The sequence below is a fragment of the Calidris pugnax genome, unplaced genomic scaffold (genome assembly GCF_001431845.1).
Source record: "Calidris pugnax isolate Ruff unplaced genomic scaffold, ASM143184v1 scaffold24, whole genome shotgun sequence".
Taxonomy (NCBI): Eukaryota; Metazoa; Chordata; class Aves; order Charadriiformes; family Scolopacidae; genus Calidris; species Calidris pugnax.
Window position 1 is genome coordinate 2252107 of NW_015090922.1, and position 12655 is coordinate 2264761.

General features: G+C 41.1%; 1 protein-coding gene across 1 annotated transcript in view; it reads left to right on the forward strand.

Moving 5' to 3' along the window:
* The first annotated feature begins 7023 nt into the window (after positions 1-7023).
* Positions 7024-12655, forward strand: part of LBR (lamin B receptor) — an 11614-nt gene continuing 5982 nt past the window's right edge. The window contains exons 1-5 of the mRNA XM_014950717.1: positions 7024-7217; positions 8716-8886; positions 10247-10330; positions 11064-11187; positions 11734-11930. Coding sequence (XP_014806203.1) covers positions 7053-7217; positions 8716-8886; positions 10247-10330; positions 11064-11187; positions 11734-11930 — 741 coding nt within the window. The 5' untranslated portion in view covers positions 7024-7052. The remainder of the gene's footprint in view (positions 7218-8715; positions 8887-10246; positions 10331-11063; positions 11188-11733; positions 11931-12655) is intronic.

A 12655-nucleotide genomic window follows, 5' to 3' on the forward strand; every position in this document is an offset into this window, starting at 1 on the left:
TCCAACTTGAACCATTCTATGATTCTATTCTATGATTCTTTTATTTAATTAAAGGTAACTTAATATCTTGGGATACTAAACTCAGGGCCTCCAGACGTACACGTAATACTATTCATATTAAACTTCTACATAGCCAACTTTTTAATAGTTTCCCTAAAACTCAAGCTCTTTTTACTGCTAACTGCATCTCTTGAGGAGACTTGGGATTTGTAACTTACATTTGATGCAATTTTTTCCTGGCCATTGCTGGGGGAGAGTAAAATAATCCCATTTGTGGTTGTCAGTATTGTTTTCCACCATTCTCCTGAGCCTTGGTCCAGTTAACACCCACTGCCCAGTGCTTTTTGAATGGCTTCTTCCCAACCTCCTGCCCCTCTTTCTATCTCCAGCTGAAGATTATTCCAGGGACAGGAATAGGAGGAAGGAAAGGTGTCAGGCTGCCTTGGTGGGACCAGCTCCAGCGCCAGCAACCTCTTACACTTCCTGCTGAAATCAAAAGGAGAACTGAGGGTTGAATTTTGAAGGATCAACATCTTGTAGTGCTCTCGGGTAGGTGTGATATTGCAGTGCTTAATATTTCTCATTAAAATGAAAGCCTGGAGAAATCTTCTCTCAGCTTTACGTTGTGGGCTGGAGATGCTTTTGTGCAGACTGGCAAACTTACCTGTTTCTGAGCTGTTTATACTGAAAAGCTAACCTCCAGCAGTGCACAGGTTAATACCATTTTGATGGTGATGGTTTGACTGGATTTCACATTTGTCCCATTTAACAGTTCACCTGCAATGATCCTGTAAATATTTCCAGAATAATCTCTCCAATGTAGACCAATTATCTATAGGTTCACTGGCAGAATTGCAGTAAATAGTTCTTAATGGCCCAATAATTTTCCAATCCAGGCTCGAACAACAATCCCAAACCCAAAACATTACTTTGAAGACATGTCTATTCTCTAAATGAGATTACAGCTGAAAACCTTCATATTTAAGCATATTAATTATAAGCTTCTGTTGCCAATAGAATGAAGCAGGCTCATTCCAAGCATTAGTTGCTGTAATTAAGACATCTATCGAAAACAGTTCTTAACACTGTAATTGTAAACTGTGCAGTACTAATAAAGCAAAAATCTTAGCTAGAATCAAAAACATTCATTATCTGAAGCCAGAAATGAAGCTTCAGTTGCATTCTTTCATATAGTAAGGTATAAAATGTCTTTCGGAGAAAAGCTGATTGCCTTAAAAACTAACAAAGGAATTTATCTGACTGCATTTATTTAAATCTATGCTTAAATATGACTCTGGTTTGACTGAGCAACTTTTAATCTCATTTAGATGCACCTTATTGCATCATGCAGTGAAAAATATCAAGAATGCCTAAGAAAATACAACCTGACCTGTTTGGTATAAAAACCAGGGAAATAGAAAATAAAATAATTCCTTGGGAAAATTAAAAAGTTGAAGGCCAAACTAGGCAGAATAAAGAGTCAAATATGTATTTTTTTTAATATAATTCACATATGAAGGCCTATTTCCTGCATTCGTTTAGGTGAAAAGCTCCTCATACTCTTGATTCAAATATTGTAACTGGAAACTTGGGGAAAAAAAAAAACCCAAAACACAACAACTCACAAATTTGTGAGCCAATAAATAGCAGTAAATTTCAGACAAGTTAAGCCCATGGTTACCAAAGGGCTGATTTACATCCGTCCACTTTTGGTTGTGGTTTTTTGGGGTGGTTTCTTTTTTTTTTTGTTCTTTTTTTTTTCAGTTTGGGGTTTTGCTATTGTTATTTTTCGATCTGAGATTTCTGCTGTGTCTTTCGTATTTGGAAAGGGTGGTCTTGTCCTGTAGTTTTCCTTGGTTTGGGAAGCTTTATCAGGCTGGAATGTGAGTTGTCCACCGGTTCGGGAGGTCCATAAGGATTGTACAAACTCATCCATATTTCGCACGCAAAGGAGTGGATGGTTCTGTAAGAGCCCAACGCTTGAAACAACTTGATTTTTACATTAAAACTCACCGCCTGTGACAACTGGTTAACTTTTTCACAACCCGTTTTTCTCCTCCCCACTCAGTATTGCTTTAGACTTCCTGATTTCAAAACCGGCCAGGAACAAGGGTCTATCTGGAAACGTTCCCTCAGAAGAACAGCCTGAACCACACAGCTCTGCTTTTTAAAATTATTATTTATTCCTTTTATTATTTTTTTTCTTTCTGTGAGAGTGTGTGTTTTCACGCTGGTTCAGCGGCCGGTGCGCGGCTGCCGTGGGCGGGAGGCGTCTCGCTGCCTCAAACGCCGCCTCAGGCCCCCCTCCATAAACAAAACCCCCCCCCCGTCTCTTGTTTACCGCCCGCCGGCGGGGCCTTTATGGCCGCCATGGCAACCGCGGCCTCTCCTCCTCCTCGCGGCCGCACTCGCACCCGTTATCAGCCGCGCCGCCCCGCTCCTCTCCTCACCGGGGCCTCGGGCGGCAGGACCGCGCCATCGCCCGGCAGCCAATGGCGTGCGGCCACCCACGATTCAAACGGCGCCCTTTGGCCAATAGGAACGGTTGGCGGGCGGGAAGGGGCGGGCCGAGGGGGCGGACTGGCGGCGGAGCCCTAACACTCGCGCAGGGCGGTTGTTCCCCTCAGCGGTGAGCGCCGCGCTCGGGCCCGGCTCCCGCCGCTCCGCGGACGCGCCTCCTGCCCGGCCCGGTGGGGGCGGCCACCAGGTAAGGGAATAGCGGCACCGGGGCAGGCGCGGGCCGGGAGGTACTCCGTTCCGCGGCCTTCTGAGGGTGAGGGGGAGCGCTGCGGCTCATGGCCGCCTCACCACCCCCGTGCGCGAGCGTCGGGCCGCGGCCCCCCTCAAGGCCGCTGTGAGGTGGGCGAGCAGCTCCCTTTTTCGCTGCTCGGGCCGCTTGCTTAGGCCTGGGGCGGGGGGGGGGCTTCCCCGCTTTGTTCGAGACGCCGCCGGGCCCAGCGCGGGCAGAGGCCGCGGCCACCCCGGTGTGGGAGAGGGGAGGCCTGGCCCTGCGCGGCCCCTCCCTTCCCTTCCCCTGCGGCGGAGACCCCGCGCCAGGCCCGGGCCCGGGAGTGCGGGGCGCCCCGCCGCCGGGGGGAGCCCGAGGTCTGCCCCTGCCCCGCCGCTCCGCGCCGCTGCGGAAAGCGCCTTTTTTAAAGGGGAAAAAAAATAACCAAACCCAAAAACGTTTCCCTGCCCGAGGATCCATAGCTTTTTGTTATACTCTGAGGCTTCCCTGTGCGTGTTTTTAGCGGTGAAGGGAATTCGACTGGTCGAGCCAAGGTTGAGCAGGGGCAGGTGCTTTCGGCGTTGTGGAGGTGGAGAGCCTGAAATGTGGCATGAGTGATGGTGATCCTGAAAAAGGCCTGCCGTCTCTTAGGTGAACTCGGTAGCAACTTTCCCTATAAGGAGCTGTGGCTTCTTACCCTGACTGTCAATGTTGTTGTTTGGTTTTGTTTTTTTTTTCTTCTAATTTTCCTGCGTTTCTTATTTTCTTGCATTCAACTGGCTCCTTCCTCTGACATACACAACATTGGCTACCAATAGCAAGGTGTGAGGATAATAAGTAGGACTACTGGATATGTATAAACATTGCACAGCTCTTCTAGGAGGGATAACTTAGTTTAATGTTTGGGGTTTTTTTTAATTTCTTCCTAAAACTGTGCACCCAACTCCTGATGATGTGGTATGATCTTCTAGCAACTACAAGCTATTACTCTTTTTCTTATTTTCTTGATATGAGTGAGTTATCTTTCCACATACCTAGTGAGAAGGTCATTAAGAAGGACAAGAAATGGATCTGTGGGGCAGTATGTTTCTCTGCCATATTTCTCTTTAATTGTTTCATTCTTGGTTGAGTCAGCAGCAACTTTGCTTCTTCACCAGCTTTAAAGCTCCAGGGAGTTTTGCATTAATTGTCTTGGCTTGTTGTAGGATACAAAATCCTTTTGAGCCATTCCCTTAGAGTCTGGGTTCCTCAAGGAAAATCATAATGGTACAGAAAACAGAAATTTTGTCTTGGGAGTAAGTGAATATACTTGTAACCAGGTATCTGTATAGTACAGGGTTCATTGTATGAAATAATTTGTCTTTTGAGGTTGCTCAGTGATATATTTTGAAGCTCTGTGAATTAAAACATTTGTATAGGACTGCTCTGACCATTAGGCTGATGCCAGATGAAAACTACCAGGGGTGTGTGTAGGGCTTGAAAGAGCAGTAAATTAAAAATGTCATTTCTAAGTGGCATTTTTTTTTTAAAGATTTCCTATCTTCGTTCTTTTTGATCCCAGTAATGGTTTTTGTTATCTGAACAGATGAAGGCTGCCTTTAAAAGGCGTAGCTTTTTGAAGTGGGATACGTGGAATGAGGATAATGAACCTCCCTCACAGGAGGCACAGGAGTGTAGAACAATTTTTTATAGAGTAAGAAGTAACATTTACTTTTTTAGTGTTTAATGTTTGATCTCATTATTAATCTTTAACATTTAAGGAAAAAATAGAAAAATAAGTAGGTCTTGCCATTGATAAGAAATAAGTGGGTCTTGCTATTAATAAAATTGTGCATTACTTTTGAATCACTGGATAATAGTTCTACTTGCTTAAAATTGTTTATTATTATTGAATTTCATATCTTTGATGTCTGCCTTGGGCTGAATTACATAAAATTGATTTAGCTTCAGATCCTTCAACCACGTTTTCCAACTTCTTAAAACTAGCTGCTCCTTTTGAGAACAAGGTTGGAGGAGGGGAAGGTCTCTAAAAAGATCTAAATCATCAGGTTTGAAGTGGTTATTCCAAATCATAAAAAATCAGTTTACATGTCGCTAGTGACAACTTTGCGAAAAATTGTTTCCTTTTTTCAAAAAGGAGGTAGACTCCAAAGATTCTGGGTTGGTTTTTTTTTTCACAACTTTGTCATGGGATCTGGCAGCTTGTCTGAGTTTACTGATGATGCCTGAGGTGTTCCAGGTCAAGAGGGGGAAACAGTTGACTGGAGTGCAGGAGGTGCACTGGCAAAGAGGAGTTCGAGTCGTAGATCAGGTTATGGCAGCTGGTGAAAGCCATAACTGGACTTGGTGGAGGACCAGAATTTAGACTATGGAAGGGGAGGAAGAAGCTGGATCTGTGCAAGAGACTGGGGAAAGGGCAGTAATAGGTGTGGGTCTCCTAAAGAACTGTCTTTTGGGTGAGGAAACTGGAAAGAGAGACAGAAATGAGGATTGAGATCATCAAATCTTGAGCCCAGTGGTGGCCATGAGGAACTGGAACTAGTTTGGTGAGTTAGAGCAGAAAAGGATGCAAACCCCCAAGGAATTAAAAGGGGGGTAAGGAGAGAATGGAGAAGACTTTCAAATGAAAAGATATAAATTGTATTTCGCTGAGTTATAAGGAGCAAGTATATCAATTTGAGGTTCAACTGACTGGGGTAAAACAGGGTCGGAGGGGTGGGAATTCAGAAGGAGTAAGAAAGTAACAAGAGGCTGGGACAAGAACCAGTAGGGAGGAGACAGGGGAGCTGGAAGAGCATGCCTCTACTAGCATGGACCATTTTTCTGATCATTTTCCTAAGTGGCAAGTGTCAATGAAACCAAATGATAAAATTTTAATATTTTCACTTCTTCAAATATTACACAGCAAAGGAGGTGGCTGGATGTTTCTGTTCTGGAGCAATTATGAATATTAGCAGTAACATCCACGTGAGGGAATTTTGCTGAGTTTTTAGTTTCTTTGACTTCAAGAGCTACACAGGTGTAAAATCCAACAGCAGCAGCAGTTTCAGGAAATGTCAGGATGGAAGTTGATCAAAAAGTCTCACTTAGCCCCATCCCCCAATGTGTTATGAAGGTCTGTGATTGCATATTAACAGTATTTTTTTGCCAAAGAATCTAACTTTTCACTGCAGGTTAGTTAATGTGTAATGAAGGAGATAAATATTTGTTTTCACCTCATTTTGTGTGGCTTCACATCTTATTTATAGCGAACAAGTTAAAATGCCTTGAAACAAAAAAATTGCTGGTTCGTTTTCTCCCCTCACTACTCTAAGTTCTTATGTTCATCATGCAAATGGTGATAATACATAAGTTAGTATGTATTTCACCTTAGACTTTTCAGATACCCTCACTTTATACCTTGAGGCCTGAGCCACAAAAGTATCTCCTGCTATGGGTGCCTATTTTCAAGTGGCAATGACATCATACAAGGCACTTTCCAAAGAGTTATACAGGACTTCACATTTAAAAACGTAACTTCCTGTATGTTGCAGTTGTGGGTTTTTTTCCCCTGGAATGGTGCAACCAGGGTAGTGGTCACTTAAACCCCGTTTTGCTAATATGAAGTAAAAACCTTATGGTGCAGACAGCAGGATAGAATTCAGTTTTTCAGGATGTGATTGCTCTGGTGCTGTACTTAGTTTTCCTACAGGCCCCTGCAAAAGGCATCGCATGCCTTGTGCGAAATAGGTAGAAAAGAAAAAATTCTCAACCCAGACAGGAGCCTAAATTCTGGTGTTTCCTAACTTCTGAGTGCTTGGTGTCACAAATTGAAGAACATAAGTAATGCGGCTGTGTGTACTGAAGAGATTTGGGACATTTTATTTTAACATTTAGAAATCATCACTTCCGTAATTTTTGTAGAACCATAGGAAAAGAGGGTTAGAAGACACCGGGATACCATCTAATTTACTTTTTTCCCTCTAGGTAAGATCACCTGCATTGTGCAATCTTGGTCAAATACATGCTTTGCCTGGTTTTGATGGTCTCTGGTGCTGGAGATCATACATCATAGCTGAATACGTTTGAACATTTTTTCATAACATCCAACTATACTCTTTGCCCTACTTTAAGCCTCTTTCTTCTGTCTACTGTTAATTTGGAAAATAGATGATTGCTTTTTTTTCCTACCAGGCAGTTTTTTGCCTATTTAAGGTGGAGAGGTGTTTAAAGTTTCCCGGTTCCAACCCAAACGATATGGAAAGAGAGTAGGGAAAAAATGAAGCCTAACGTTTAGCTGACATATGTGTTGATTTATTTATTTTCTAGGAATTCCTTTTGGAAAATGCCAAGCCGGAAGTTTGCGGATGGCGAGGTGGTGATGGGCCGTTGGCCAGGAGGTGTCCTGTATTATGAGCTACAAGTGACTGGTTATAATGATGCTTCTCGTGTTTATACCCTGAAGTACGAAGATGGGACTGAACTTGAGTTGAAAGAAAGTGAGATAAGGGTTAGTACACTTTTATATAATTATCAGTATTTCTAATGGAAGATGATACTGATTTTGTGGTGTACATAAAAACACAACTTACAATTGGGTAGTCGCTTTGCAAGTTCTCATTAACTGTTTCTTCAAGGAATTGGTGCTAAACAATTGCTTTTTCATATATGACACCTCAAGTTTAAGTTCAGAATGCTGACCCTGTCTTTAAAGGAGTGTGATTGTTTTCTTTCTGTTGAAAAAGCATGTCTGATTTTCCAGGAACTCTATAGCATGATTGTTCATGAAAAAATGTTTTCAGGTGGGTTATAAAGCTATTTATCAGGGGGCGATACTAATTTGACTTTTTTCCACTTCAAAATAAGAAAATTTGAAAACAAATGCAAGCATATAGTTAAGGATGTAAATATAAATAGTGCATACCCTTTAAGCATATGCTTTAAAAACATGTGTGAATAGTTCGTGCTGCTTTAGGTCCCCAAAGGTTTCATAAGGTATTTTGCTTCATTTGTGACAATTGTGGACTTTTGTAAAAGGGTCTTCTCATACTTATATGAGCACATCCCTTCCTCTTTACATATCTTTACTGTTTTGTCAATTACTAATAAAGGCCTTTAAAACTTTGTGTATGTTTCACTTAAAATGTGGTAATGCATGAGACAAAAAGCTATTTGAATGTTTGCTGTGGTTGATTTTTAAGGCCTGTTCTGAAACCTGCTTAAGTTGAAGCTAAATTGCGTGTCTTTATGTGAACTGGAGTTTCAGTTTTTAGTGGCAGTGTACACGCCCTGTAACTGACCTTTTCTTTTGGGACAAATTGTTTCTGCCTTGAGCTACTCAAATATTTTCATTGCTTTAAGACTTTCTAACTGGTTTACTTTGTGCTTGCAGGTTAGCAGATACCTTTCTTTGTCATAAAGCGTTTGTGCCCTGTAAAAGTTGTGGTGGATATTTTATGGGGGAAAGTAAGCGTTGTAGCGTCACAGAAAAATAAACCTGGGTGCTTTTGGGGAAAACGTTATGAAATTAGCTATCACATCTACTTTAATGATTCGGCTGACTTGGGTTTTTTAATGTTGGTCTGAGCTCTGTTGCCTTAAAGAGATCATTGCATGTTGATACGCCAAATGTATTAATAAAGCTAAGTAATTAAAAAGATAGCTGTCCCTTAAGGCTTAAGGGGTGGCTGTCATCTCATTTCCTTGTGCAAAGGCTTAAGAGTGTGGCGCTCCCATTGATAGCTTACATCCAGATCCTGATTTCTGTAGCTCTGACAGGAATTGTCAGCAGCTGGACTCAGAACAGGATTATTTGGGTGTTACCAGCCAAAATGAGTACACAGTAGTTGCTCTCTCTTAACAGCCTTCGTACAGCATCGGTAAAGGAAATGAGAGACAATTCTGTAGAATTAGATACCAGAGTCCTCATCACAAAAAAAAAGAGTTTCTAAAATTGTTCTTTGGGACACCTAAGATAAGATTTTGCTCTCTTCCCCCCTTTTTTTCAGTCACAGTCATCATTCAAGCGCAGGAAGAGCCAGTCCTCTTCAGGGTCTCCCTCCAGAAGACGTACCAGCAAAGTTCAGTCTAGATCTCCTGGTCGGCCGGCAAAAGGCAGGCGTCGCTCTTCTTCCCAAGGCAGAGACCATAAAGAAGACAAAGAGAAAACCATTCAGCTGGTATTAGTTTTGTCTCATTGTTCTTTGTATGCGGGCTTGTTGAATATTTTTTTAAAACAAATTTTTTGCTATTTGCAAAAGATCTTTTTTTATGCATCTGGGTTTATTATTGTAAAAGCCAGCTGGAGTTCACATTCCCTGAAAAACATAATTATCTGCAAAAGTAAATCTCAGAACTGCCTTTTTCTCTTTGAAAATAGTCCTTCCAGTTTGATGAGTTGTGAGGAAATTCTTGAAACGTAAACCTATGTTGTGAAGTTCCATTTGAATGTGGCAGTACTGTGAAGTTCTCAGAATTCAAACACAAATTCTATTTTAACACTGAAATCGTTCATACGCTCTCACTTGTGAAAGGGGGCGAAGGAAGTTAGCCTAATTTTAAGATGTATCAATCAGTATGTAGCAGGTACATATGAGAATCTGAAATAAAATGAGTTCTGTTTTCATATACAGTTCACTAAACAGTAATAGAAAATACATGAAGCTTCTGTGGGAGAATTGCTGCAGAATTCAAGTGTCAAATATATATATATATATATATATATGGCCTTGCTGATTGATGACATTGCAGAACTGTTTTCATTACAAAAACTATCCTGTAAGGATTTGTAAGTTTATCAAATACCTGCTTTTTAGCTGAAATTTGCCATGTTTATTCTTGGCCTTTTTGTGAAGGTTATATTGAGTGACCCAGTGCACAGCCTGTGGATCATACACTCGTTTTAAGTAGTTTGTAACAGCGGCTGCACTTTACTTTGGACAAAAAGGTTAAAATATCTTTGGTGTTTTTCTCCTGGCTTCTAATTGAGGAGTGGGATTGATCTATTGCTTGTAGTATGACTGGAATGACCTGCTCCTTTTCAACAAAGCTTAAGTTGAAATAAAAGAGATGAGTTGTGTCTTCTCAGAGTTGTGTAAGCTAGACTCAGTAAAAGAAATTTTGTAAGATAATTTGTTCCTTAGAAAGATTTTTAATGAAAAACCAAACTTTCAGTCCTGCAAAGCAGTGTCCTATACATGACACTGAAATTTCCTCTGCTTTCCTAATAGAATACTAACTTGATACGTGTTTTGTACTTGGCAGTTCCTAATTATGAGTTAAAAATAACTAGGAAGCTGTATTCTCTCTTAACTTCACTGTTTATTAAAAACCTTTCCCTTTTCTTAATTAAGTTTTTATCCCTTTTTTGTGAGCTGAAACTGTCCATACTTTGGATATTGAACCACTTGTTTTCCTTTGGAGAAAACTGGAGCAGTTGCAGTTGACAAAAAGACTATCTAGTGTTCTTAATGATTCATTATATACTTAATGCAGCTGTTATTTTCAGCAAGCTAAACCCATGGTTTTTCTTTTCACTAGAAACTGAGTGAGAATAACACCAGGAGGTACAATGGTGAACCTGAAAGTACGGAAAGAAATGACACATCACTCTTGAGTGTGGAGGTATGAACGTTGTATTTGCTCTTAGTTTTATGTCAAATTCTACCTTAGAATCACAGAAGGGTTTGGGTCGGAAGGGACCTTAGAGATCTTTGAGTTCCAACCCCCCTGCTCTGGGCAGGGACACCTCCCACTAGACCAGGTTGCTCAACTTGGCTTTTTTAGAAATCCTTAGAAAAGGGCAATACAGTAATGAAGGAGAAAGAGAATGCAACATAAAGCTTAGTGGTCAAATAAATTTATTATTCGTCTAAGTTCAGGGGAGAAGGAGGTGAAATTGTCAGAAGGGAAGAGTTCTAGAGCTGTGTAACATTCATTTTTTGTGTTTGGTTTTGGGGTTTTTTTCCATCAGGCCCTTGCTGGTTCCTTGTGCTCATTCCCATGCCTTCACAGTGTCAGTCTTTGGCCATAGGAAGGGATTTTTTTAGGGGGTGTGGGTTTTGGTTTTGTTGTTGGTTTTCAGTTTCAAATCAGTTCTTTAGTCCTTAATGCACAGAGTTGTGGCAGAAAGGAGTCTGGGAGGGTGGGAATGGGTTGGTCACGGCCTTCAGTGATCACAGGGAAACTGGTTTTAGCAGGCTCTCCATACAAATGCGTAAACTTCAGTACTGTATAGAACACATCGTGTATTGGTGCTTTATAGTGAATTATATCCTCTTAAATATAAAACGTTGGAGTAAAATAAGGTAGAATCAGCGGGAAACTTTTTTAGTAAATTCTTTTTATTCGTTAACAGCGAAATTTGGAACCAGACCTGGAAATAGAGCATGAAAGAGAAGAAAAAAAGACAAAAGAGAAGATTTTTAAGACAATAAAACCATCATCAAAAACAAAGGAGCTAGAGTTTGGTGGAAGAATCGGTACGTGTGCAAATTACCATAATAGTTTAAAAATAGTACTTTATGTTTTTTATTTATTGACCGTGCTGTGATGTCAGGAACTGTTTTTCTGATGGTTGGACCATGGTTGGAGAATCCAGAGTGATATGACAGTGCTTCATGTAGGCTGTTGGGGTGTTGGTGATGATCAAAGAGCTGTTGTTACGCTTGGTTCTCTTGTGAAATGTGGTGAAGATCTTGAAATATTTAAATATTTCCAAATTAAATTGAAGAAGTAACTAGCAAAGTTTTTATATTTTCAAAACCCAAGTGTTTCAACCTGACAGTATTCTGTGTACAGTTTTAAAGGGGCGCAGCGGGTGTGATCCTTTAGTTGGGTCATATGACCCCACGCAGGAGTGTCCCATTACGTGATGGGAGGGTTGATGGTGTCTTGCTTCAGAAATAGAAAATGACAACCTCTTCTTTGTTGCTAAAGATAATATCAAGCTTTATTAGGGGGACTGAAACTCGTTGTGGTTTATTTTCTATGTTTATCTTCTAATATGGCGTGTTGTCTGTTTACAGGGACCTTCACACTGATATTTTTCCTGCCTGCTACTGTATTCTACCTGCTGTTGATGTGCAAACAAGAGGACCCCAGTCTTATGAACTTCCCTCCTCCTCTCCCAGCACTTGAAAGTCTTTGGGAGACCAGAGTGTTTGGTGTTTTTCTTCTGTGGTTTTTCCTTCAAGCCCTCTTTTACTTACTGCCAATTGGAAAGGTAAGCTGTTCGGTAGCAATTGGCTTTTTACGGATAATTAATTTGTGCCTTAGGCTGGAGGGTAGGGTATGTTCTTAAAGCAGTGAATTTGAAAGCAAATAAATTCGTTTTCCATATTAAGCTGGAATATGGCTCCTGCAATTTCTGTAACCTTGAAACAGCACAGTTTGTTAAGGATTTAGTGGCTCTGCGTTTCACAGTCCTACAGTAGAAAAGGCAAAAGACTATAAGAGTTCAAATCAAAGTGTGGACAAAATTTGCTTGATACCTGAAATTCTTCTAGAAATTAATTCTATCTGACTTTTAAATCAACGAATTGTTTGATACTCAGTTTCTTACTGATACCCAGTGTTTTGGAATGTCATCTGCACTTGCAGGAGTCTATAAACCATTCCAGCCATGTGTTTATCGGGCAAAAGCTCCGTTTCCCTCTTTTTGTGACTCGAGGGATTCTGAAAGGACAATAAGTAGATCCTTCAGTCGTGTTCTAACGCTGTATGTGTTTGCAACAATCAGAGCGGTTCTCTTTTCTTGGGGCTGGCTTGGTAGAGATATTTCTTTAATGTTTTTATTTGAAACTGTTACCCTTCTGATATCCAAGGTGTGCTTTTGAGAATGGTGCCTGATCTTCAGATTTGGATGTGTCCAGCTGGTTACTTTGAATGTCTTTGTGGCAGAGATGTGCTTGATTTCCCTTCACTGCCAGTGCCCGCCCACCCCCTCCC